Source organism: Dromaius novaehollandiae, chromosome 5 (assembly GCF_036370855.1).
Source record: "Dromaius novaehollandiae isolate bDroNov1 chromosome 5, bDroNov1.hap1, whole genome shotgun sequence".
Taxonomy (NCBI): domain Eukaryota; kingdom Metazoa; phylum Chordata; class Aves; order Casuariiformes; family Dromaiidae; genus Dromaius; species Dromaius novaehollandiae.
Window position 1 is genome coordinate 42,172,431 of NC_088102.1, and position 27,973 is coordinate 42,200,403.

At 39.8% G+C, this 27,973-nt stretch overlaps 1 protein-coding gene across 1 annotated transcript; it reads left to right on the forward strand.

Annotated features, from left to right (window-relative positions):
• The first annotated feature begins 2,393 nt into the window (after positions 1-2,393).
• VPS39 (VPS39 subunit of HOPS complex) lies at positions 2,394-27,789 on the forward strand. Its single transcript, XM_026095712.2, has 25 exons — positions 2,394-2,643; positions 4,115-4,180; positions 5,555-5,619; positions 6,452-6,494; positions 7,471-7,565; positions 8,804-8,902; positions 9,626-9,718; positions 10,612-10,795; positions 11,319-11,439; positions 11,811-11,931; positions 12,796-12,925; positions 14,104-14,246; positions 15,126-15,269; positions 15,749-15,890; positions 16,181-16,267; positions 18,956-19,029; positions 19,713-19,811; positions 20,056-20,173; positions 20,623-20,751; positions 21,186-21,288; positions 22,270-22,315; positions 22,826-22,975; positions 23,162-23,296; positions 23,911-24,002; positions 25,144-27,789. Exons 1-25 carry the CDS (start codon positions 2,571-2,573, stop codon positions 25,217-25,219), a joined length of 2,628 nt encoding a protein of 875 aa, XP_025951497.1. The 5' UTR covers positions 2,394-2,570; the 3' UTR covers positions 25,220-27,789.
• Positions 27,790-27,973: the final 184 nt, after the last annotated feature.

A 27,973-nucleotide genomic window follows, 5' to 3' on the forward strand; every position in this document is an offset into this window, starting at 1 on the left:
TCTGAAATCCAGTAGGTGTATGGGCTCCTTGATTTAGTAGGAAAGCTCAGCCATGAGGGAGCTGTAAGTACATACGGCCAGCCTGCTAGCTCGGGTATCCATGCTGAGCTGAATGCATGAAAGTCCTGCGGGTTTATTTACCTCTGTACAACAGGTATGACTTAAAAAGTCGCATTTATACCCATTCTTTTGAAGCAGGTGGTGTAATTTAAAATAAAAGATACTGACTATTCTGAAGACCTAAAGAAGAGCAGTGAGGAAGATGGAGAAAACACGTAACTAGTCTTCAGTCAGATCCGCAGAATTTTTTAGTGATCAGAACAACATGTAGAAACAATTTTCTTTAAGAAATTTGGCTGCTGACTTCAGATGCTAGCTTTAACAAGCTGTCTGGGCTCTAAAGGTCTTTTAGCTGTTCTCAGTTGAGATAGTGCTCTACTCACAGAAAAATGTCAGCAACTCAAATGTAGAGGGACTTTTCTGGAGTTCTATTGGCCTGATTGGTTTTGTGTGTGGATTTTTTGTTTGTGAAAAGTGCAATACTACTGATGCAGATGTAGCATATGCATGCTATACAGAAAGCTGTGAGAACAAAGCAGTAGTGCAGAAGATGATGTTGACCTGCTTTTCATTAGGGTGGTAGATGCCTTTGCTAGAAACTCTGGGGGAGAGACTGAGTAGTGCAATATGGGGTCACATGATGCAGTAAAGAAATGCAACAGGCCTGATAGGCACAGAGTGAGTCAAGATCATAAGACCCGGGTAGGAAAGGGTATTTTTGTCTTATCACAGATGTAGGGGAGGGCGAGTTTGTGGGCTTTTTGGTATTCTGTTCAACTAATATGGCATTTTACGTTTTATGTTAATGGAGAGGCATGCTACTTCTACTCTTTAAAACCAGAAGAGGTCAATGCCTGGCACATGTAATTTGCAGCCTGGTAAAAACTGATTGCACCTATTTGCATGTAATTACCTGGTGTAACTGAAACTTAGTTTTCCTCCCACTAATCCTGGTGCTATGCTTCTCTTCCTTTTGTAGGAGGTGCAGGGTGAGGAGACGGGTTACGCGCCTGAGTCGCAGCCTGTAGCTCTGTTATCTGGGAAGGGGATGTGACCTGGCATTTTAGCCTTAGGGAAGGTGGGGGGGGGGTTCAGCCGCGAGCAGGGAAGAAGTTGGCTACATAGGTGCTCAGCTCGGAGCATTTTCAGTCCCCATTCTCCCATGCAGTAGCTGCTGCTGGTGGCAATGCTCCATGAGCTTGCGCAGCGCTCTGCTTTAGTTTCTCGTCCTAGGTCAGCACTGGCAGATGCAGCGCCTTTCACCGCCGCAGTGATTGCGATGGGGGCTTCTTCTGGAAGGGGCAGCGTCACCAATACAGGTTTCCTCATGAACACTGAAGTTCGCTGGCCAAGGGCAACATGATGGATGTTATCTGGAAGGAAGATTCTGTCTTTTGAAAGGAATAAAAATCATTTTGTGAATGTAATCATATTAAAGAGAAAAGGAATATGCAGTCATACAGAGACAGGAACTTCAAAAATAGGCATTTATTTGCTTGCAAGAGGTATGTTGATATTCTTGCCCAATTTTCTTAGGTTATGCAGGTCAACTTAGGTCTTTGTATATAGGCAGTGATTTTCCTGTGCGCTCCGGTCTTGCGTTAGCAAGCGGTCAGCTGTTAGCAGCTGGCTCTGATACCAGTGTTACTGCGAAAGACGGAATTACTGCCTTAAAGTCTGACCCCTTTTCCGGCCCTACGAAGAGGTGCAATTCTTACGTCGGGGTGAGGTTTGGGCCCTAGCGCTGGGGAGGGCAGGAGCTGCGCTTGGGGGGGGGGGGGGGGGCACGGGCTGCTCGCTTCTCCCTTCGCGGCGCCGCGCGCAGCTCCCCCCGCCGCTTCCTACGCCGAGCTCAGCCCTTCCGGCCTGTGTCCTGCCCGCGCGCGGCGGTTCCGGGTTGTCTGGTTCCGGGCCGCACCTTGCCCGCGCGCGGCGGTTCCGGGTTGTCTGGTTCCGGGCCGCACCTTGCCCGCGCGCGGCGGTTCCGGGTTGTCTGGTTCCGGGCCGCACCTTGCCCGCGCGCGGCGGTTCCGGGTTGTCTGGTTCCGGGCCGCACCTTGCCCGCGCGCGGCGGTTCCGGGTTGTCTGGTTCCGGGCCGCACCTTGCCCGCGCGCGGCGGTTCCGGGTTGCCTCGTTCCGGGCCGCAACCTGCCCGCGCGCAGAGGTTCTAGGTTATCTCATTCCGGGCCGCACCCTGCCTGCGCGCGGCGGTTCCGGGCCGTCGGCCTCCACTGTTCCTGCCCGTGTGGGAGGGGCGGCGGGGGCGGGGCCGGGGCCGACAGAAGCCCCACCCACCCACTCCGCGCAGGGGGCGGGGCCTGCCCCCGGGAGGGCTTGGGGGGCGGCGCGGGGCGGCGCGGGGGCTGCCGGGAAAGGGTGGGCGCAGCGGGCCGGGCGGCGACGCTTCCCTTGGGGCCGCCCGCCGCGCCCCCCCACCCCGCGCCGCTGGCTGCCTCCTCCCGGTCGGCGGGCGCGGTGCCGCCACGGGCCCCGAGACACCGCCGCCATCATGCACGACGCTTTCGAGCACGTGCCGATCCTGGAGAAGCTGCCGCTGCAGATCGACTGCCTGGCGGCCTGGGGTGAGCGTCGCGGCCGGGCCGGGCCGGGCCGCGCCTCCGGGGCCCTTGCGCGGGCTGCGCGGGCGGGCGAGGGAGCCCCCGGGCCGCCTGCCCGCGGCTGCCGGGGCGAGCGGACAGAAACGCGCCCGGCTTTTGCCCGGCCTTGCGCCGGGGAGCCTGCGGAGTGCTGAGGCTGCGCTTCTGGAGGCCTCGCGTTAAACTCTTTCCCCGGTGTTAGCGCCGTGCAGGAGCGTCGGTTGCGTTTTTGGGCGTCCGCGCCTGCCGGGTTTTGGTCTCGGATCAGCCCTACTCGCTGTTCGCGGCGGTACGGCTTTTCAGGCTGTCTGAGCAGCGTCCAGCAGATGCGGTGTTGTGGGAGAAGATGAGTAATTAAAAAAAATCCCAGACTCTCTGGATCGATGATCCGTTTAATCTGTTTTAAGGGCAAAATTATAGCTTGAGTGGTACTGCCACATTTAAACGTGGGTCGTTTATGCTAGAGTTGTGTAGTAGAGAAGATGTGAACATTGTTTATTTCTGTGGTGAGGCCTTTATCCTCGTCTCTTTGAAAGCACTTCTTTTGCTGCAGTACAAAAAAGCCAAAACAGCCCATGAAGCATATTTGCTTTTAAAGAGTTGTAATTCTGGTCCTACAGCTTTTCTACCAAATACTGGGAGAAAGGTCTTCCAGGAAACAAGACTTTATTAACATACAAGTAGTTCAGTAATGAGAAAGTACTGGTTCTAGAAAGAAATGTTCTTTTGTGCTTGTTTCTTATATGATCTTCCTCAGGGAGGAAGAACCTCAGGCAAGTTTAATGACCAAATAAAGGTTCTATGACTTTTGTATGCTATAAATTGAGCATATCTGAAACCCTCTACCACAGGGTTTATATATATATACACCTATATATGTACACATATAAAAATTTTTTTGTAAATCCTAAGTGATTCTTTGGTCTCCAAGCAGTTCAAATGCAATTTAAGATAACCTGCCAGAGTTTCTTTCAGGCATAGTGGACTCCTTCATGAAGTTTTTATAAGAATTGACTATTAAAAAACCTCTTAATACTCCTAATGTAATTTCTGTGCTTACTTTTCTTTTTTTTCTTTGCTTGATGTTTTTTTCCCATTAAATAGCATTATTCTTCTCTGGGAGATAGTCAGTGTCTGAAAAATAGTTTATTGCCTTTTTTACTTGTATGAAAGATGCAATTGCTTCTTCCTCTCCCTTCTTATGAACAAGTAGGAAGTAATGTCTAAGCTGTAGTCTCATTTTTACTGCTTGATTCCTGGAGATCATCACCCAAGAATGAAAGCTACTATTTAGCACTTCTACCAGAGAGATGTTGGTGAAACATGCATGTGCTGCAGCATAAACCCCTGTTAGGAATTTGAAGGAAGCTTCCTGGTGTTCTGATAAATGTAACTGAGATGGGAAGAGTAGTCTTCGTTGATACCGATTAGACTCTTTTCTCCCTACTCTTTGTAGAGGAATGGCTCCTTGTCGGTACCAAACAAGGGCATCTTCTTCTTTACAGGATCAAGAAAGACATAGGTAAGTTGATTTTAAGAATAGCATAAAAACTTGGTGGTATTTTTATTTCATGCGCTTTAGAGGTTGTAGTGACATTAACACAAATATATTTAATTACTGATTTTTCCTGCCTAGAGTTTAATGAATATTATATGAGATCTTTAGTGGAAGTGTACATAGCATTTATCAGATATATAAGAAAGATGGCAAGTAATATCAGCCCATTTTCTGTTTTTAAATGTTGTATGTTACATCTTCATACAATAAATTAGTGTACTTTTTGTGACTGCAATACTCGTAGATAAACTTAGACAAAAGCAGTGCATTGTGCTAGTTGTCAGAGGTCTGATAGTTGTCATCTGTTAATGAAAGACTGGATTAGTAGATCGGTTAAAAAAAAGAAAGCTTTATTCATTGGCATCACAGGATGGGAGAGGGGGAACCCTCCTAACTAGTTCTCTGATATATGTACTCTTCTCCTTGCCTCTTGGACAGTCAGTCATAAGTGTTCTTAGTCTATTTTGGAGATTCCACGAAGACTGCTATTATACTTGTAGATTTAGTTACAACTAGCTTTCACTAAACGGATCTCTACTTCGTATTATCTGCTGTTACGTAGAAGAAACCCATGTTATTAAACATAATAATGTAGTATTATGTGGGATAGCACAGGGAAAAAAAATCTGTTGTAGTATTATGTGGGATAGCACAGGGAAAAAAAATCTGTTGCCAAGTGTATCAGCTTTTGGAAGGATGTTTATTTGTAGCTACTTGAGTTTTTGAGGCTGAATTCAGTTTGCTTCTTTCTGAAACTTGTAGGCTATCTATTCCAATCAGAACATGCTAGACCTGAGTTATTAGTGTTTTATCTCACATGGTAAATTTCTCCCCCTTTTTTGCATCAGTGCCAGGAGAGGTTATGTCATCAGAAAGTGTCTGTAAGTCTTTATCCCTAAAACTCCTTTTAAACCCTTGTGGTGCAGTGTTTATTCCTTGTTTACTTTGCAGTGATGTGTTCCCTAGCAATTTAAGTTGCTGACATTTGATTGGGATAGATAAAATCTTTGGGTACCTTTGTATCTCTGAGTTTCAAAATATTTAAATAATAGATGTTGTAATCTAAAATCCCAGCAAGGCAAAAATTTTAACTGTTGATGAGGTCCTCAGAAGAGTACAAGAAGTGTAATGTAAATCTTTGCCTGGCTGTGTAGAAGACCACCTGATGCTTTTAGCTATTAAGAGATGGCACAGAGATATTAGAGTCATTCTTCTGGTGTTAATTGACTGATTTTGATTTCGTAATTCTCTGTGTTCTATTTAGTTTAAGATGTATTCAGTTATAAATTTAAGGATAACTAACTTCAGTTTACATATTCTCTCAAATCTCTTTGGTAGGTTGCAATAGGTTTGAAGTGACACTGGAGAAATCCAACAAGAACTTCTCAAAAAAGATTCAACAGGTAGGAAATAACAGCTTCTTGACATGGGGGAAGTTTTATTGTGTTTTCAGCTAAAACATCTTGAAATGTCAAATGTGCTTCTGGAATCTGTGCTAGGTTTAACCCAAGTCTCCAAAGCTATAGATTCTTCTGGGGGTAGCACAGCCTGATGGTTGAGTCCACTCCCTCTTCCTGTAATAGGAAGAAGCTTGGTTTGGTTGCTAAAGCAGACTGCTAAGAATTGGGACTTTATTGGTTGATTTCTGGATTTTATGGAAGTACTTCAGTTTGCAGTAAGCCTCTAGCTGCTCTGAGAATATTTGTGAAAATGATGGTAGTACCCACACCCACAGACTGTGATGCATTGTTTGACTCTTGGTTATACAATATGAATGTAATTCCTGTTGGTTGAAATTTAGAACTAAAGTAACTGTTGCAATTTTCAGGCAGTCTTGTTAGTGTTTCATTTTTTTGGGAACTTTAACTCATTTATTATATTCATACTCAGGAAAGCACTCAAAAAAGATTATGTAGCCTCTTTCAGCAACACCCTGCACATCCTTTAGATGTACATTTGTACTAGTACATATCCTTTATTCCAAGCTTTCTTACAAACTTAGGCTGCAAACTCTGTGTGCTAGCTTGCAAAACTTAGGTATTTGTGAACGAGGTTACGATACCTGGAGGGGAGGCAGTGTATGGATTGCTGCCTTGCTGTTTTCATTATTTGAAAAGTATGTAAGGGTGTGTGGTTTTTTTTTTTGTTTTGTTTTGTTTTTTTTAATTATCTGTAATCAAGCCTCGGTAAGAGGTTTGGCTTGTGAATGTAGTCTGATAGAACTCTCTCTTTCAGATTCATGTTGTTTCCCAATTTAAAATTCTGGTCAGTCTGTTAGGTAAGTGAAAAAATGTTTTAATATTTAGTGAACTCTTCTCAGTACAGTTACTTGGCTGAATGTGACACCCCTTCCACACGCCTGCATAGTGGTCTTGTTGAAAAGTCATTGTCTAGGATTTAGGCTTTTTGACTTTGCAGAGGAAGCATTATGCAGCATAGACTGAGAAGCAACTTGATTGTCATAAAGCAGCTTGGAGAACAAAGTATTAACACTAACTATTGTGATTAAAAATTCACGTATAGTTTATACGTGTGTGTGTTTGTGTGGGTGTGCACTGTATGATAGAGGATAAAACTTCTATCGTCCAAACTTGTTTGATGGGTGAAACTTGCCGTTGATGCATTACGCCAATGTTGGCCTATATGTGCACGGCAATCTTTTACTATCTTGTGGAAGATCTAAATTTGCTTGACTCTGACTATATTTATTTAACCTTATGATCTTCCTATGTCTTTTTTTGCTTATGTTGCTACTCCCCTCTTTATGATCTCCAAGTCCCAGCTCTTCAGACTCCAGCATGTGTAGATTGCTTCTGCCTGCATCCTCGTGCGTACAAAAACTTGACCACAGCACCGTTCGCTTGCAGCTATTCACTTCCCACTAATTTCAGGAGCCAGTTCAAAATGGTCTTTGTTCAAACAATCTTCCATTGTGAACTTGCCCTGCTGTGGTTTGCCTGCTCTCCCTTTCATTCCTACTTCCCCTGCTTAGTTAGCACCTGTTCTCAGTTTCTTCATGTAATTTTGCCAAAGCTGGCGGTAGTTTTCTCTTCGGCATTTATCATCATGTATTCCTGTGCATCAACACTCATTTTTCAGTTGTTGGAAAAACATTCATTTTCCTTTCTTGCAAGTCTTAATTTCTTTCACAAGTTCTTCTTCTGTAAGCATAAACTGTGATAATTTGTTTGAATTAACGATGAGCTCTACATGTGTTAAATACTGAACAATAATTGGAATTTTGTTTAAAACAGAGAATAACATTTATGTGCATGACCTGTTGACATTTCAACAAATCACTACAGTTTCCAAGGCAAAAGGTGCATCTCTCTTCACTTGTGATCTTCAGGTAAGAGGAAGAACACAATGGCACAGATACCCTTACTGCTTTGTAATAAGGATACATTTTTTATGTTGCTGGGAAAAGTTGGTTTGTTAATTTAGTGTTATGTGCAAGCTACTTGGGCATTAGTACCTAATTATGGATGTAGGAGCTTCAGTTAAGGTAATGAACTTTAATGTAGGCATTTTAATTTCCTTCTTGTCCTCTGTAAGATGCCTGTTAAGACTGTAGCCTTTCACTTTCTGATACAAAACTCTAAGGCATTTTTATCCTGTGTTCTTTGTGAACGTTTATCGTGTGAACTTTGAAGGTCTCTTTTTGAAGTGTTCTCTTCAATATAAAAGCCATTCCCTTCCCTTACATTGCTAATGTGCTACTTCAGTGGTTCTCTTCTCCAAGCATCTCCATCACTGTTTTTGTTACATCTTCATTTCTGTTAAACTGTATTGGCCCGGGCAATCTCTGGGCAACTACGGCTGATTCAGGCCGTAGTTCCATAGGGTATAGCAATCCTTTTCTAATGTGCTGTTGTTTATAAAGTGACTCATTTCTATCCAAGTGAGTTTCTCAGCCTACCTATGTTATTCAGAAACCTTATTCATAACCAGAAGAGGTAGTTTAGTATCCTTCCTCAATACTTTAATATCTTCACCTCATGGGAGCTAAGTATTAAATCTCTTTTAATAATTACCTAGGCTTTCTAAGTTTTAAGACTAGTTATGTCTTTTAAAGCACATTTAAGTTCTGTCATTCCAAAATGTCTTATCGTTTTATATGGGCACTTGGATTTGCTGGTATTTCTAGTCAGGAAACTTTCCCAACAGGCTAGAATCTAAAACATAGCTATTAATGTTTTCATCCATCAGTATAACACGTTCTTTGTGGTGTTCCGTTTCCTCCCCTCTCCTATATTGCAAAGAGTTCGAGCTGTTTATCCTAGTCTTATGTGGAAAGCTATACGCCCAGCCCTGATCTTCTATTTGGTGTGTGTATATCTGTAGTGCTTTATAATTTTGTTTTTATTTCCGTGGTGTCACAGTCCCTGTCATCTAACCACATTTGATTTTGAAGTACCCCATCTCCCTTCTCTCTATGCTACCTTGTTTAGGAAAACCCCTTCTGGCATGGATGAATAAGGCTGCTCTTCAGTTGACAGCTTTGCTTCAGTTTGAGGATTCTTTTGGCCTAGTATCATCTTCCCAGCCTTCTAGTATTAATGTGTTTATGCCTGTGTCTTTTCACAGCACTCAGGTACAGGGGAAGACGTGCTGAGAATGTGTGTGGCAGTACGGAAGAAGCTACAGCTTTATTTTTGGAAGGACAGAGAATTTCATGAACTACAGGTGAGTTGGACTGTTTCTATGGTCTAGTATACTTCACTCTGGACTACACTTGCTCTTTATTCCTTGCTGTGGATTCCCCATTACTCACTCAGTGGCATTGCTAGCCTTTAGAGTACTGAGTCCTGTTGGTTCTGCAGTGATTTAACAAAGCAACAGCAAATTAAGGTGAAAATGGATGATTGAAATGGCAAATAATGGCATAATACAGTTTCATAAATCAAACTAAAGACTATTTTGTATTCTTGTAACATTCCACTTGCAGTATGCTTGTACGTCAGTGAAATGTGTTAACACAAACAGCCTCTATAAACATACACTTAATGGTAATGCTATGGGAGTGGGTCCCCTTCTACCCAAAGGCTTCCAAGCATATCAGGATGTCAGAAGGTAGGTACTGACAACAAGCACAGAGAACTGCACTTCTGAATATCAGAATAATGATTTAAAAAAAAAAAGAATAATTTTCTGCATATTTCTACTGGTTCAGCTAAGCTGGTCTTTTAGGAAGTTATGCAGTTGATTCAAAGCACACCTTTCTCTTGTGCATGAGTCTAGCCTTTAGTTTAATACTGCCATTCATTGACCAGGAGAAGTTGGGTGGATATGCCAGGAAACATGGTGTCAGCACAGTGCTGCCTGTTACACTCTGTGATGCCAGATTAGACTTCTTTCTGCTGCTTCTTGTAACAGCCATTTTTACTTGTTTTTCCGTTGTATTTTCAGGGGGACTTCAGTGTACCTGATGTACCCAAGTCTATGGCATGGTGTGAAAACTCCATCTGTGTTGGTTTCAAGAGGGACTATTATCTGATACGGGTAAGACTGCGCTTTGGAACAGGATGTGTAAGGACACTTGAATCACAATAGACGCTACGTAGGCTGCTCTTATGCTTAAGGATTTAGTTGTGAAACACGAAAAATATCTTGTACTTGTATCTTGTACTCCTGCTGCATGTGGTTTTGAAAAGGACAACTTTGAGTGGTTTTTTTTTTTTTTAAACTGATTTTTTTGTCAGGAAGTGATTTTTTTTCTCCTTATCACTGTTGAAACTGGTGTTTGAACCTATTATAGAAAAAAGACATTGGAAAAGATATGTTTTGGTTGAGAAGCAGTCTGTAAGCTCAGTTTGCTTGTTATTTAATGTATTAAGAAAGGAGACATCTTTAAAAAGAAAGAAGACAAAGATGATCTTATTATTTGACAGACAGTGCAACTTAACCATTTTTTTTTCTTTTTTGGTCCCTTCACCGAATTGTGCTTTTAGTTAGAATTGCTTCATTTGGCAGCTATGTTTGATAATTTTTTCTGCCTTTATAGTTGGCTTTTGCCCTTATTGTAAAATCCTGAGGTTACACAAAGAGATGTTTGGACACTTTCGTTGGTGGTGTTACTGTGCTATGCATTTTAAATGCTTATATGCACTATGTGCTCAGCTACTGTCACAGTAAGAGGTATACACTACCTCAGGCAAAGTAGATAATATTAATGCTTTATATCTGAATGATGTACGAGCAAGAGAAATGTTGGTATCCAGAAACTTTCTTCTTGTTAATCTTTAAAATTGCACTTGTCCTTTTAATGATTAGCCTGAGTTGTAAATCCCTCTGCCATGCAGTTAGTTTTTTGGCTTTCAGACATTTGGTCTTCTGCAGTTCTGAAATATGCATTATATTGAACAATGGGTTTTTTTCTTTTATTGTTGTCCTAGGTGGATGGCAAAGGATCCATCAAAGAACTATTTCCTACAGGCAAGCAGCTAGAACCGTTGGTAGCCCCTGTAGCAGATGGAAAAGTTGCAGTTGGCCAAGATGATCTAACTGTAGTGCTAAATGAAGAAGGGATCTGTACCCAGAAATGTGCCTTGAACTGGACAGATATTCCTATAGCCATGGGTGAGAACGAGCACTAGTTTTTTCTTCAGTCTGTCATATGATGATCACAATTGTGTGTTACATTCCTAGTATTTAGAAACTAGCTGGGTTCTGAGTGTGACAATTCTTGAGTATTCCAGGTTTTACTTTCCAAGTGCGAATAGTTGCATTCGTTTATTTCTGTTTCTGTCACTCCTTTACTCCTGGTTTGCATGCCTCTCTCCTTTTCAGAAAATAGGCATATTGTCTACCTTTATAAAGTGATAAGGTTTGAAATATAAGGCAGGGTGACAGAGCACCAGCTTTTCTGAGCAGTCAAATGCCAGAAAAATTTCTTGTCTTGAAAGAGGAACAAAAAGCTTTGCAGTATTCTATTAGCACATTGCTGTCATTCTCAGGCATTGAGTTCCTTGATTAATAAGCAAAAAAAGGACACATTTCAAGGAAAAAAATTTTGAAGGATAACCCTTGCTTTGAGTTATGGCTCATTTCAAGGTATACTTGAGAAAGATTAACTTAAATTTTTGACCTGTTTCACAAACAGAACACCAGCCTCCCTACATTATTGCTGTTCTGCCAAGGTATGTGGAGATCCGCACTTTTGAACCTCGGTTGCTGGTACAGAGTATTGAGCTGCAGAGACCACGCTTCATCACCTCTGGCGGGTATTATGTAAAACTGATTATTACTTCTGTTAAGATGTCTGGGTGTGGTAGCACTTTGAAAAACTGTCTGAGAACGGAACAGCTTTTCTGACTCTCCTGGCTTAAGAAGTAGCATTGAAGAAGTCCTTTGTCTTTTATGAGCAGAAGGATAGAGGCCGCACCCTGAGAAGTAAATGATAGAGCTAAGGGTCTTTGGACATTTCCAATCACTGGAGATGTTTTTTTCTCCTTCCTTCTCTGCGGTATTGTTCAAGCTCCCCTTGCAGCTGGTTGATCAATATGTGTATTAACCAGCATTGTTTGTTTCAGATGGAGTATTGCTTCTTTCTCAGTGCTGGAACTTGGTAGCTGACCCTTTGTCTTCTTTCCAGCACAAATATTATATATGTGGCAAGTAATCACTTTGTTTGGCGGCTCATTCCAGTCTCCATAGCAACTCAGATCCAACAACTTCTACAAGACAAGCAGTTTGAGTTGGCTTTGCAGTTGGCAGTAAGTATTTATCTCTTTGATTCAAGGTGGAAAGCACTTTTGCAGCAGTACAGAAGCATGTAAAAGGATGTTTGCCTACTGCTTGACTGTAGCTAGTCCAAAGAGTTTAACCTCCGTACTTGTCAGCTTTGCACGAACTGACAAACTCTTAAGTGGGTTTTGACTCTTAAGTTTTTGTTTTTTTGTTGCCAGTTTTCCATATTGATCTATTGTGGTTTTAGGTTTTGGGATGTCCTCTCTTGTGCAAAGTGTTACCCCTCCCAGATGTTTAGTCAGTTGCCTTCTTGCAGACTTGTAAGCCAGCTGGACTTCCAAGTCTTCAGACTGCTTGTAAATGGTTTTGCTTGGGAGTTGTGTGGTTTTTTTGTTTTGTCAGATGACGAGGAGTGTTTGTAGTAGTCCTCCATGTTATTCTTGAAACATAATCTTTTCTTAGAGGTGCTGAATTGGTATGTTTAATCGTGTTGCTTGTACTGTTTTAGGATTTTATGTTTCAGGATTTTTTTCCCCCCTAAATTTCGCTGGGATTTCACTAATATGAATTCATTTCATTTTGCATTGCTAATGTGAAAATACCTTAAAAGGCAAATCAGTAAAGATGTGCTATTGCGTAGTGAATATATGGATAATGGGAGGTAGCTGTTCAAACCTTTTGGATTATGTCAGTAGTACAATGAACATAATATTTGAGAATTGACTTCTGATATGCTTGTTCTTGGCAGGTTATGTTTTTTTGGAATATGACAAGCTTCTGGATTTCTTAGTCTCCTCAAAAGACAATACTCCTGTTATTTCTCTACAGTGTTTCATTCTCACTTATGAGGCCCAAGAGTTTTTCATATTCATCAATTTGTGTTTGTGTAGGAAATGAAAGATGATTCAGACAGTGAGAAGCGACAACAAATTCATCACATTAAGAACCTCTTTGCCTTCAACCTCTTCTGCCAGAAGCGTTTTGATGAATCCATGCAAGTTTTTGCCAAGCTTGGTACAGGTAAATGCTTGGGCTGGCCTTGAGATACCTGGGTTAGGAGAGATGAAATGAAGTTCACAGACCGTTTCTCTTTTTTTAGTTTTAAAAAACTGTTGCCTTTGGCAGACTGGCTCCCTGTGAATGAGAAATAGCCTAGGTGGCTGTTTATTCTTTCTTCGTGAACCTGTTCATGGTACTTCACTTGAACTAACTGAAGTTAATTAGGCTAAATCATACATTTTCTCTTTGTGCAGAAGAATGCATTTCTGTTGTAGCCTATTTTGCAGTGTGCATACCGTGTACACAAACCCTTGAAGTTTGAGGGTTTCAGCAGGGAACAAAAGCCTACGGGCATCTTGGAATAAGAAGTAAGGAACGTCTGAGGTACCTAAATCCTTGGACTCTGAGCAAAGCAAACTAAGGACCGTCAACCTGGTTTCCTGTTTGATGGACCAGGCTGCTGAAGCTAGGAAACTTACGTGGTTGTGGAAATCAAAATAGACTCTGATGCTATTCATCTGGTTCATAGCAGCAATAGTGGAAGACCACCAGAAGACTGGACTGTACCATAGAATAGTGCTTAATATTGACATGCTTTTATTGGTGACAATGAGTTGTTTTTGCATTTGAACCTAGAACTATTAGTAATCTAAAATATGCAACCTACTTTTCTTGATGACACTTAGCATCATATTTACTTTCAAAAATTATGATGAAAGGACTGAGAGCTCAAAATACTTTGAATTTAAACTTGAGGACAGTAATTCTGAATTTGCTTAAACTCCATGAAAATGGATGCTCATTAGTTACGGGTGGCTGTCCTTGTCTTCTGTTTGGAAGCTCAGTAAATCTTCTCTTAAAACATTGCCTGTTCCTAGAAATCCTGTCCTACTATCAGAGTTGATAATGTTGTGACTCTGCAAAAAGAACAATAAAAGGATTATAATAATGGCTTGTCCTGCAAGTGTGACAGATGCACAGTTTGGAACTTGTTCTGCTTGGACTTTGAAATGGTCTTTTTCTTGCTCTTCTGGCTTGTTTTTATCACCTTTTCCTTATCTGGAACCTCATGGACATACAAATTGACTACAAACAGCTGTGTTGGAAAGCTAACCTTGCTCAAAGGCTATGTACGTTTAAGAGTTTGTAAAAGCAATGTGTCATGCACAGTTACTAATACTGGTTGTTTTTTTGCTTAGATCCCACTCATGTGATGGGTCTGTACCCTGACCTCCTGCCTACAGATTACAGAAAACAGCTACAGTACCCCAACCCCCTGCCAGGGCTCTCTGGGGCAGAGCTGGAGAAGGCACATTTAGCTCTCATAGACTACCTAACTCAAGTGAGTGCTTCTACGTCTGTTTTTAGAGCAGTGTTATTCAGTTTTAACATACTGTGTTGGTTAATTGCAGTGATGTGCAGGAAGCAGTACACTTACTTCATCTCTGTCAGGCTGTCCTTAATAGGTTGTCTTCACAGTTGGAAACTCTATGGCAGCAGCTCCTGCAGGAGAACTAAAAGATGCAAGATGTGTCACAGATATGGGGAGGACATCCCATGTGACAGTGAGGACTGGACAAAACTTGCTTCTGGACAAATCTGAATCTGAGTGCACTGTTTTATTTTTAGTAGCCCTATGAAGAGGACTTGGGCTCTTGATTGTTTGTTATTTTTGGTGACTATTGTGGAGGGCACTCTATCCAAGAGATGGTCCAAAAGCATGCATTAGAGAAAGTGGCACAGGATGTGGTGGGTCCCATAACTTCTTGTCTTTTTCTTCTGTTACGACTGGCTTCTGAACTGTTTTGATGTCCTTTTGACTTGACTAAAAGGAAGCTTGTGTCTGAAGTAGGGTTTTTTTTTGCGTGCACAGTAATTCAAAACTTAAATTATGTTTCAAATGTTTTGAATGTTCAGATTTCTTTAAAATATCTCTGTTCAGGTTAACCGAATTTCTTGTTACCTGTTTTTTCAAGACTCTGGAAATCTTACAAAACTTATAAATTTGCAAAATAAATATGTATGCCTTCATGTGGTTGGGAAGGTGATGTGTTCAATGTATAGAAACAAACAAAAATCTCGAGGAGTAAATTGGTAAAATAAGTTATTAAATTATTTTAACTTAGTCTTTTTTTTTTTTCTTGGTGAATTCCATTTTCTGGGAATGGGATGGAGAAATCTGTGGACCTTTCCTGTTAAAATTTCATTTGATGTCCTGCAGAAAAGAAGTCAGCTGGTAAAGAAGCTAAATGATTCTGACCATCAGTCCAGTACCTCACCCCTCATGGAAGGAACACCCACGATCAAATCCAAAAAGAAGCTGCTACAAATCATTGATACCACCCTGTTAAAGTGTTACCTCCATGTGAGTTTCTGCATGTCCTAGAAGCCTTTGCTTTATAATATAAACTTTGTCAGGAGTTCAGTCTGAAAAACTTGAGCAGGATAAGAAGCTACTTTAGAAGTTCTCATGAAACTGTCTCACTCTGGTCTAAAAATGATCTGTGAAACTGTGGTCTTAGCTAGTTTCCTCATTGGTTAGGAAGCCGTTTCATGGAACAAAGCAGGCATGTCCATTTTGGGTGGCTGCCTCTTGTTAAACCTTGCTGCCAAGGTTGTTTTCAAAGGTGGCCCCTATTCTGGAAGGGAATAGCTCTAATATATTGTTTTCTTCTGTCTCATGAAATGATGGAAGTGTACAGGACTTGCTACCAGGTGTTAAATTGTCACTTCTTGTGCTATAAGACGTATACTTTTCTCTGGGTTCCAGTGAGAAGGGGGAGGGTCCCATGAGCTTAGGTGCACATTAGACAAATGTTTGAATGCTTTCATTTTTGCTCGCAGACAAATGTAGCGCTGGTGGCACCATTGTTACGTCTGGAGAACAATCACTGCCATATTGAAGAGAGTGAGCATGTACTAAAGAAGGCACACAAATATAGTGAGCTGATAATATTGTATGAGAAGAAGGGCCTGCATGAGAAAGGTAGGTATGAGGTTGGAGTGGGGAGAAGAGAGGGAATAGGCACATGCAGTCCTAGTCTGAATTTTAACTTGTCTTGACTGAGCAGGCAGGATTCAGAAGGTACTTTGTTTCTGGATCTTGTGGTTAAATCTGTCTTTGTTCCTGTTATGTGTTTGGCTGTGTGTTTAAAACAAAACTTTCTTTTGTTCTCTGCTGGTAGTGAGACAGTAAAAAATGTGCTTTTTTGTGGTTCAAGTGGGAATGATACTCATCTGGTTATAGCAGAATTAACCTTTTTGTTTTTCTGAAAGCATTACAGGTATTGGTGGATCAGTCGAAGAAAGCCAACTCACCTTTGAAGGGTCATGAGAGGACAGTGCAATATCTGCAGCATTTGGGTAGGTGTGGAGTAGAGGCTGGTTAAAACATTGTTCCTTTTCAAGATGTCTTTATTCTTCTTGGGCTTAGCAGTATTGGCTTTTTTTTTCTTTTGTTCAGTAATTGTCTGTAGACTATCGGGCTAAAAGATAACCCTTGTCGTCTAGTATGGTTTCCTGCATAATGCAAGCGTTAACGTATTAGTTCAGGAGAGTCTTGTTCAAACTTGAGTATCTCTCCTTGGAGAATACCCCCTATTTCTGATTTAAAAAAAAAAAAAAATTCCGTTGGTAGAGAATATGCTATAACATTTTGTGTTCTGTTCCAGTGATGATTTTTCGAGTTAGACTTTCCAGATGAAATTTTAACTTCCAGTTGTTGGGCCTGGTGACTTAGCTGAAATGAAGAATGTTATATAAAATTGTTTTCTACGTATAGCTAAATCTAGATTATGACCTAACAGATTTAGTTGCTGGTTGCAGAATCACATCAGGAAGTTGCTTGTCCGACTATTCATTGTGAACTGCCATGTTCTTTTTTTGGGAGTTTGCTATTTTTTAGAATAGTTCTCTCCATTCAATAAAATATTTATTTCTAAATGCACAGTGCAATCACACTGCTAGTTTGATAAACCATACACAGTGGTTTGTGTGTGGGGGAGTATCTTGGTTCTTCTCTTAGTCTTACACTGTTGGCAAAGTGTGATTTTTTTTCTTTTTATTATTTTATTTATTTTTTTTACTGCTCTGCTAAATTCCTTCTGGCTTCTGTTATCAGCATGTTTCTTCAATAATAATTCATTCCTTACAGTGGCATTGAGACCTTCTCTGTTTGTGCCATGTGCATCTCTTATACTTCTTATTCATTGTTGTCACTTGGTTATGCTCTTTGTGTCTTAGAGAAATCTAGACACAGTACTGCCTTAGAAAACAAACTTAATTTTACTTTAAAAAAAAAAAAAAGTCATCTTTATACTTTAAATTCATCTTGACTGATCTATGTCAGCTATTCATTTGTCTTACCTGAGACTGGTGACACTTAAGACCTATAATTATCCAAGTTGTCTGTAATGCTCTTCTGAAATCTTGGTATGTCGTTAGATTTCTTCAAATCTTCTGGAGTTTCTTGGTTATTCCAGGGCTTTCTGAAAAAACAGCTTTCCCATGTGTTTCTTGTGCAACTTTTTCAAAACAAATAAAGATTATTTGGGTTTGTTGACTTAAGGGTAATGAAATCTAGTTGACACAGCCCAACAACTTAATGTTTAAATGGAATGTTTTACAGTGTCATTCACAGCTTGTTTTTCCCCGAAAATAAATAGCAGAGGTGTGACACATCCTTTTTTCTTGTGTTGCCCATTCTGCCATGATTAGACCCTTAATTAAGGTGATAAAAGCTTTTAATACTACTAGGTTTTAACAAATTTTTACCTGTGCTCTCCCTTTGATGAGTCTTCAGTAGTTCTCGATTTCTAATCTAAATCACTTTTTTTTTTATTACACAGGATGTATTTTTAGTTGTTTTTACTTCTGTTCTAAGTGAAGTAATTCTTCTTTAGTCATCTCTTGTCTGTAGGTTTTTGAGTGTGTAGTGAAATGTTCTGAGTAGTTCTCTGGTAATTAAATAAAGAGAATTTTCTCCAGACTTGTAACTGTGGTCTCTTAAATCATCAAATATGCGTTACTGCTTTGAATTTGACCCTTGCTGTGCATTGACAAAGCAAACACTTCCTGTTTATTGCACCTAAGCAATTCCTAATTGTTAATTGCGTGGCTGGCCATGCCTGTCAAAAACTCAGTCCGTGTTCTTGTCTGTGCTGAACTTGCCACAGGGAGAATGGTGTATTTGACTGGGCAGTAGATAGTTTTCTGTATTACACAATTCCTTATCTGTTTCAAATAGTCTTATGTAGAACCTCTTCCTATTACATCTCCCATTTGAACTAGGGGTTTGTTGCTGAGAATGTTTAAAAGTTCAGTGTGTGCTTTAATTCTAGCCGCACAAAACACCCTTGCCTGTCACCTTCAGTGGAAATCCCCATGCAGCTGAATGTCATCTGCCGAGGGAGCCTGTTGATTTGTTATGTGGTGTGATTTGATGTTGACCTTCTAGTATGCTGATCTATAAACTTTCAGATAGTTACTTGGTGAGTTCCTTCTTTTCCTCTGCTATCTTGAGGGTTTGAGTAGGTTATAGCTTTATGATTTGGTGATTCAGTCATGATTTCAGCAAAGGCACCTAGATTTGATCAGTGCTTTAGAAAGGATCTATTTGATCTCTCATTTAGAAGCGGTTAGACTTTTCTTTGTCTCTTGTTCTAAAGCAGAACTTAACTCCCATAAGTTGTACTCTCCTTTATTTAATATTCTCAGTGAGTCTGGTACAATCTAGTATAGTAGAAGATTTGTTCCCCTGAGGTGGAAGCTGTTCATACCATACAAGACAATTAATCTTAAGACAATTGAGCTTGCTATAGTTATCAACTATCTAAATTCTGTGGTGCTTGATTTTTGACTGAGTTAATGCTCTTTCCTGTTGGGAATTGTTTGCGAAGTAATGAAACTGGGGCTTTAGCCTGGAATGCATGATTTTTCATCAGAAATGATTCTTCCTGTAAGTGGAGCTTTGTTGGTTCTGAAAGCATCTGCTTGTGCTGTGAGTAGGTAAATCTTTATGAATTTAACATTAACTGCTGCTTTTTGTTCCAGGCACAGAGAACTTACACTTGGTATTCTCCTACTCTGTCTGGGTGCTAAGAGATTTTCCAGAAGATGGGCTGAAGGTAAGTGTGGCTGAAACAGGTGCCTTGCTGTTTAGACTCTTAATGCAGTGTATGTAATGGGGACAACTAGATAATAACCTGTAATGTTCTTTGATCTGTAATATTAAAAAAAAATCTGAGAGAGTCCAGGTATCATTATTAAATCCAATGAAAGGTATAATTTGTATTGTCTGTATTCAGTACTGTGATATGCTTAGTGGTACTTGGAGGAAGAGAGCCTTTCAATTTTTCTTCTGGTTTTCTGTTCGTGGGATACTTTAACTACTGTTTCTAATGTTAAGACATACGAGGATTGCTAGCTATCTACTGCAACATGATGTTGGTGTTGCACTTTTTGTGCAAGAGCCTGATTGTATATTTAAATGACAATTGAAAATTTGCCTTTCTTATTTTCCATTTCTTCTTTGTTTATAAAACTGACTACCTGTATTTGGGAGGAGATGGATATTGTAGAAGAAAAGGATAAGTGTGTTGCCTAGGGCAACAGTGGACTTGTTTGTTACTCCTTTGAGATGTGACATAGCTTCTAGATGCCTAACTAAGCTGTTTGGATTTTTCATACTTCATGCACTTATTTCTTGGACTCATATGATGGTATGCTGAGTTTCTGTGCCTCATAGAAAATATGCTACATTGCTTAGATTTAAAAATAATTGTTCTGTGAATAAAATTGTGTTTGGCAGATATTTACAGAAGACCTCCCTGAAGTGGAAGCTTTGCCACGAGACAAAGTGCTTGGTTTCTTGATAGAAAATTTTAAGAGCTTGGCTATTCCTTATCTGGTAAGAACTCAATCTGTAATAGTGCGTTACATTCAGTACAGTGTGGTACATGTACGACTTTGATTCTCCTGGCTTTGGAGCCCGATGCTGTCAAATAAATAATTAAGAGGAAGCAGAGTGGGACTCAAAAATATGAAATCCTGAAGTCAAGCTTGGTAAAAGGAAGCATGAAACTGTTGCTTGCTTATAACATATCACATTCCAGAGGAAGTATCTGTAATTGAACCTAAACATGTATTTATAGGAACACATCATCCATGTCTGGGAAGAAACTGGTGCAGATTTTCACAACTGTCTCATCCAGCTGTACTGTGAGAAAGTGCAGGGCTTAATGAAAGAATATCTCAGTTCTTTCCCTACAGGTATGCTCAGCCTTTTCTGGTGGGAGGACTAGGGGAATAGAACAACACAGGGTAGGCTTCATAGCATAGTGCTGTAAGCCTTCACTGTTCATATCCAGATGATATCTTAAGCAATGAAGGAATTGGGACTACAAAAGTTACAGGTTTATAGGGAAGTCTAGTTTCTTGTCTTTGTAGAAATCTTGGAGGATCAAATGACACTTTCTTCATGATGGAATGGCAGCTACTGCTACCTGAATTCTGGGTATTACGGGTAGGGAAGGGTCTTGAATAACTGTATCTATTCTCTAGCCAGGCACTTAATGTGTTCTGGGGAGCTGAGATAATTTAGCCAGGTGCATCTGATTCTCAGCCCATACAAGAGCTTTTGGTTCCTCCTCATAACAATCTATTTTTGTTACCTTCATCTGTGTAATACCTCAACTTAAGTTCCTTTTTCTTCCATATAGATAAAATGCCAGTGCCTGCTGGGGAGGAAGGAGGAGACTTGGGAGAGTACCGGAAAAAGCTGCTGCTTTTTCTTGAGAAGTCTAGCTGCTATGAACCTGGTCGACTAATTAGTGACTTCCCCTTTGATGGTGAGTTCGGTTTCCATGGGCTAGCTGAAGCCTAACTGTTGCATTGTACAGCAAAAATTTCTAATTTGTTACAGAATCGTGCTAACAAAAGACAGAGAAGATGGATAGATTTGAATTATATGCCACTGGTGTGCATGCTAACTCTGTTTTGACTGGCACAACTGGGTCTTTCCCAGTCTCCGCAGGATTCTTGTAACTGCTGGCCTAAGACCGTATGATGTCTCCCATCACTCTTAAATGTTTGTCGTAACTTTCAGATGAACCTGAATTGCTCAACAGATTTGAAGTTTGTACTGTGACTACTGTCAAACAGGCATCTAGTCAGAACGTAACTTTCATTTATGCTCATACTGTAATTTATAGTTCCTTCTGTTAGTCTGGAGCTTATTTGTTTCTTTGTGTAGCTGTTGACTAATCCTTCATGCTGTCCCTAGGTCTCCTAGAAGAACGTGCTCTGCTCTTGGGCCATATGGGAAAGCATGAGCAAGCTCTCTTTATTTATGTTCATATTTTGAAGGACACGAAAATGGCTGAAAAGTAAGGGTCTCTGTTTTTCACAAGGCTTAGTTTGCTAACTGCCCTGTGGATAGGATGTGTAGTGAAATTTTGCTGTGTTTAGAGCAAGAGCACTGTAAGCTTTTGCGATCCTCTGGGTTTCCACATTTCTTGATTTGGGCTCTTCCAGGTATATGTATTACAGATAATGATACAATCCCCTTGAGGTTGACCTTTCCATCATCTTCTGTCATTGTGCTTTAGTCTAGAGCAATCTGGTTGTCACTGATGTTCTTCATTTCCACCTTGTCAGATAGGACTTTCCACCAGTCCTTAGCTTGAGAACTTGCGCATGTTGTTTTGGTTCCCTTCTCTGTGAGAGGCACTCTCTGGACCAAATATAAAGTTAAGCTCTTCCAGTTAGCATGATCCTCTTTAGTAAAGATATGGCTCTTTGCCAGAAGTATTGTGTCAGTGAACCTTCTGGGTGAATCTGAAAGTACTTGGGTGAGAATATAATTAACCAATGCTGACAGGCGTATCTGAACAATGTATCTGAACACTGTTCAACCGAGCTATTTTTGCGGATAGTTTCAGGAAATGCCTATTAGAAAACACTTAACCCTGGTACACTAGTGAACACCTTTTTCTTGTGATTCGGACTTAATTATGTATACAGTAATTATGTATATCTACATATATACTTCTGTGCTACGTTATGTTGATTGGAGACCGACTCTTTTTCCCTGCAACTGAATTAAATTCAGTTTCTGTTCGAACATTTTGTAAGTTGATTGGGAGTGGGAGACTTGCACAAAACTTCCCTTTTCTCGAGAACATTGTGATGCAGAATGAACAGCTTCATTTTGTTATGTAATCTTGTCTAACTGATCAGAATTGGATGTAAGGTCACCTAACTTGGTTTGCCTCAGCAATCTAAGCATTAACATGTTAATTTCTCGTGACTGATTCTCTGGGTTCCAAAACTTTCCCTGCAATTCACTTGATTCTTCTCTGTTCTAGCTACTGCCATAAACATTATGACAGAAACAAAGATGGCAACAAAGATGTAAGTAGCTTTATCTTTGCAGTCCTCCTGATTTATGAGGTTGTATTAGTTGGACTGTTTATGCCATGCTAGGGAGTTTAAAGTTTATGCTTTGTATAGATTTCTCAGATTAGTGTAGGTGGACAGGAACCTATGTATAAGCACTTGGAATGTTCAAGAAAAGCTAAAATACTCTGGTGTTCTTATTCCAGTTACATCCATAGAAAAACTAACGGTAAAAAACAGTGATGTATTGGTTTCTAAAGATGGTAAATAAGTTCAAATATGCATAGGAGGCGTGATTAAAAGGTAACTGCTTTTATGGAAAAACTTTAGTGTAGAATGCAAGTCTTAAAAGGCCTTGAACAGCTTTGGTATTTTTCTTTTTTTGTTGTTTTAAGGTAAAAGCTGTTTAATTGAACAATTTAGAATTCTGAATGACAACGTGCTAGTACCATCATCATTTTCTACCAATACCATCAATTGTGGATGAATGTGATGGTTTCAGAGTCTTTCCTTTATGTGAAATAGGTCTATCTGTCTCTGCTCCGGATGTATCTCTCCCCACCTAGTGTTCATTGCCTGGGGCCAATCAAGATGGAAGTGTTGGAGCCTCAAGCCAATCTGCAGGCTGCTTTACAGGTTTTGGAGCTACATCACAGCAAACTGGACACCACCAAGGTAAGGAACACTTGTAAGTACTCGGTTTGTACTGTTTGTAGATACAAAGGGCACCGGCGTAGGCACGTGAACAGATTGTAACAGCATCAAGCTAAATGTGAAAATCTGTTCTCTTTTGTTCTGTTTGTTTTTTTGTTTGTTTGTTTTTTTTTTTAATTTTTCCTGACCAAGTATATTTTGCTCTAGGCAATAAACCTACTTCCAGCAAACACACAAATTAGCGAGATTCGAATCTTCCTAGAGAAGGTCCTTGAAGAAAATGCCCAGAAGAAAAGATTTAATCAAGTGCTCAAGAATCTTCTCCATGCTGAGTTTCTGAGGGTAAGTACCCATCCCCTGTCACTTATTGAAATGGAGTTTTAAAACTGATGGTCAACAGTTATATAACCTGTATCCTTTTTACAGGATGTACATCCTCTAAATGGTGCTGTAGTGCACCTGAAATTAGTATATGTGCACTAAGTAGACTGAAAATCCACTTTTCAGGAGATGGCAAGTGCATTTTAGTTTGGATAAGGCATGTGCTTTTGCAGTGAATCTCTGGACTTGCTGTGCTCCAGTGTGCATTGCAGCATAATATCAGAGAACATGGACTGTATTTATTTAAAATAACCTACACCAGACAATTCTCTTCCATAGTTCTGTAGAACACCCCTTAACGGTTGAAGTGCCGTAGTCTGTGGACCAGACTAGTCTAAAGTAAAACCCTGGAATACATGAATACATGACCCTGGATACATGAAGTGTGGATATAGGGTCTTCAGTACCACCTGGTCTGCTGTGCAGATCTGCTTCTGTTGTGCTGTGCAACTTGCTAATGTAGAGGTAGCCAGTGAAAATTAAATGTTGATACAGGCTTCAGTTTTACCAGACTAGAAAGGTAGCTGTGGTGTGGCATTGCTTTTTGAGCAATTTTTTTTTTAATTCTCTTATAGGTCCAGGAGGAGCGGATCTTGCATCAGCAAGTGAAGTGCATTATTACAGAGGAGAAGGTGTGCACTGTATGTAAAAAGAAGATCGGTAACAGGTGAGAGCATATGCCTTAAAGTCTGGGAAACACTCAAATATGAATCTGGTAACTTATGCAAATTAAGTGTTGCACAAATCAGGATGTATGTACTGACAGAACAGCGCTATGAAGGAGGCGTCTGAGGAGTGTTTGAATTAGAAGTTATATCACTCAACTGGGTGGTTGGGAAAACATCAAAGCTTCAGTCACTGAAGTTTATTGCAAGAGTTTCATCCTGCTTTCAACATAACAAAATAAAACCCCTTGAGAAACTGTTAAGACTACTTGCTTCAAAGCTCTAGAAGGCAGAAAGTGACTTCTCATCTTGTATTTGGAAAATTTTGTAAAAACACTGCCTAGTGGTCCTGCTTCTTTATATCATCCTTCTTAATTCTAGTTAAGAATCTCAACTTCAGATGCATGTGTGTGAGGGTTTTGTATATCTGATAGCTTTGTGGTTCTTTAGGTGATTTGCATTTTGTAGTCTAATAATCTTAGGACATCTAAAAGTAGAACTGATTCACTTGATGTCTGGAGGCCTATAATTTTTTTTCTTCTACCATCCCTAGTAAGAAACTACAGACTTGAAGAGTATGCAAATCTTTTATTTGTATTTTTTTCTAATTACTGAACTCCAATGAAATGTCACATAATTACTTTATCTATTTTTTTTCTTGTTGATATGAGCCTTTCCGAGATATCAGTAGCTTTCACAATGATAGGGAATAGTTCTTTTTTTCAAGCTGTTTTAATGAACACAGGCTTAAATTACTGCTGTGCATATTCAAGTTTTTGTTGTTAGTGTGTAGCATCAGAATTTGAATTTGTTTTTGATTGTCTAGGATTTCTCTAATACTGTGAATTTCAGTAAGGCTTCGAAGGGGAGCCATGTCAGCATGTCACAGTGTCTTTGAAGGTTATTAATAGCAACTTCCAAATAAAACGTGCCCGTAGAAATGAAAATGCTCACACTCACAAAAAGTGAATTATTTTGTCTGTTCTTTCAATAAACTGTTCAGGCTGAAATTTAAACAGGAAGATGTTGCTTTTATTTAGGCTTTTCTTTTTGGATTCTAACACTACTCAGATACTGTTGTTTGAAGAGGGTGAGCTGTTTATTTGCATTGAAAGTTGATTTTGTGTTCTGTTCTCTTTATAGTGCATTTGCCCGATACCCTAATGCAATAGTTGTGCATTATTTCTGCTCCAAAGAAGTCAACACAGTGGACACCTGACCTTGTTGCCAAGGTCAATAATTACAACATTCACATGAAATTCAGAAGTGGAGACTTAAGAAGCTGATGCCTCTGAGATTTTGAGGCTTGTTGCTAGGTTGTCCTACATTGGATAGAAGTCATTTGTATCTGTGGACTGACTATGCTTACTGGCTGGCAATACTGACTTAGGAGAAAATGACTTTTTTAAACCATGTCATTATAGTGCTGGCAACTACATCGAACCTCTCAATACGCAGATGCAGAAGAATGGAAACTGACCAGCAGTGAGCTTTTATTGCACTCCAACCTTGCAAATGAGTTGTCAGACAACTCTAAGGTGTTCACCAGAAGTCAAGTTTTACTGTAAGCCTTTCCTTTTAAGGTAAAAAAATTTGTGATTTGGCATTGTGTGTAAATAGTTCTAGCGTTCTTCAAAAAGAAAAGTCCTCTAAAGTCTTTGCAGCTATATTGGCATTAAATGGAGATCAGCAGGTGTTAGAGATGGAGAAGGCTGCTGTGCCTATCTCTGGAGTTAATAAATTTAATTTTACCTTCATCCCAGTAAGAGTATCTAGATGCTGGCCAAGGGAACACTTTTATTGATGTTCAGTGTGTTATCACCTGACCTTCTGATAAGCAGAAGTTCCACAGGAGGTAGCCAGGCAAACAGTAGGTACCACTGGTCAGCATTAATTTTTTTCTTCTTTACTTTAGTTTGACAGCTGTAAATAAAATTAACTTGTGTGCTGTTTGCACTGAATATGGTCACTCTTAGTACGAGTGGAAGCTCAGAGACTATTCTAAGAAGCAGCTTACATGTGCACTCATACCAAAAAGCAAAGAACCTGTAAGCAGCTTCTAAAGGGACTGAAATAGCTATTGCTTGAGCTTCTAGACTATATTTGAGATGTATGTGTATATAAAGTTCTTCGGTCTCTGGTTCACTTTCCAGCATTGAAGTAAAATCCAGACTATTTCAATGTCTCTATTTTAAATGCTTTAGAAAAAGCCTGTTCTGCTCAGGCTGGTACTGTTCTTAAATTACACTTGGGCCAGAAGTCTTTAACTACAAAAACTGGATTGTAGCATACTCCTTATAGGCTGTAATATTTTTGTCTAATTTATTTTTCCACAAACTTTAATCTATAGCAAATTGGTATTAGGGATATTAAAATGTTTAGCTGGTGCAGAAAGAATCTAATCAGCAGTAATGAAAGACAGCAGTAGCAAATAGCCCAATAAACTGGATCTTGGACACCCAACATCCTAGCCTAGCAATACTTACTAATAAATATGTATGTATTAAGTAGTATGGAACACATGGCATGTAGCTACCAGATACCACTTCTTAGTTATCAAGTAAAGGAATAAAGCCTGTCTGCCTAAGATGCAATGGGATCTTACTAACTTCACAGGTTTACTTAAGCCTTTGTTACATAGCACTTCTTAAGGAACAGATCTGCTGTAGGCTGACAAGGATCCTCATTCACCTTTGTTACTAGTGGCAGATTCTGCAAACCTCAGATGTACAGTATGTTAGCTTTACCCCTTCTGTTAATACCTGCCCTGGATACTTCTGTGTGTTTTCCCTTTCCACATGTGTTCATATACGTTGTTACATGCCATGCATTCTTATAGATTCCTTGGTCTAGTGTTTTGCTACTTCTGTGCTTGGATGTCTTGGGCAGTACTGCTACTGATGTCTTTCTGCAGAGGCTGGATAGAGGGAATCTACGGTGTTAATGTTTTTAATCTTGTATTTCTTCTATTTGAAGAAGAGAGCCTAAAAACACTTGTATTCAATTTGCACATTCTGTATAGATCTTTATATACTAGTTTAGGTACAGAGGGAAGATGATTTGGGAGAGTTGTGTTTACAGATCATTGAGAATGAAAGAAGGGTATTTATCAAGGCCCTGTATTCTTTATATACAGATGTAACAGTATTGCTCTGATTTTTACCTATCTTATGTTTAGTATTGTTAGTTGGATTTTTTTTTACCGTCATTATCTGCTACCAGAAAAACTGTAGTCACATATGAGGATCTTCACTGTACTGTTCTTTTACAGTTAAGGTTGTGCCTCTGTTCACCTTCATTGCATACCTTTTGCAGAGATGTGGTTTATGCTGTAACTTTTCTGTTTCTTACAATGTAGTTTGGATTTACTAACAATACGGCAGGTCTAAAGCAATATATTGTAATAAATATTGTGAACCAGTGTGTGTTTCAATGATTGTCCAGTTAAGTTTCTCTGAGGTACAGTAGATTTTTTTTTCTTTCTTTTTTTTTCTTTTTTTTTTTTTAATATATTAATCCTCACATTCTCCTGGAAGTCAGAGACTCCATGCAGGGGTTTCCATTATCCCCCTTGCTTTAATATATTTAATTCCAATGAGGCCATGTCTTATGACAGCTGTTGTCACTTCTGAACTTTGCTTTTTAGAGCTACAAGTTTATAGTATGCTTGTGAATGCTCCCAAAATCCTATGAACATTTTTGTACTGTTTCTTCGAATAATGCTTTTGAAAGTCTTGCACCATTAAATATGTATTTGCTAGAGAACATTAAAATTACTGATCTTCTTTTTTTCTGTTTTTTTTTTTTAATTTTTGAGTGATGGCATAGTATTTCTGGAGTTGGGTTTTTGTTCTGTTTTTGGTTGGAGGTTTTTTGAGCTCTGTATGATCAAATCAGGAAATGTTTAGGTTCACAGGGCTTACAACTGGGTGACTTGCAGTTCAGAGAAGACTACACTGGGGTTGGAAATACA

Bases quoted from the DNA above. Each gene is read 5' to 3' on its own strand.
- VPS39 (XM_026095712.2), top strand. From the start codon at position 2,571: ATGCACGACGCTTTCGAGCACGTGCCGATCCTGGAGAAGCTGCCGCTG. The intron at 9,719-10,611 runs GTAAGACTGCGC...TTGTTGTCCTAG, and splicing joins GGGACTATTATCTGATACGG to GTGGATGGCAAAGGATCCAT. The intron at 20,752-21,185 runs GTGAGTTCGGTT...TGCTGTCCCTAG, and splicing joins TAGTGACTTCCCCTTTGATG to GTCTCCTAGAAGAACGTGCT.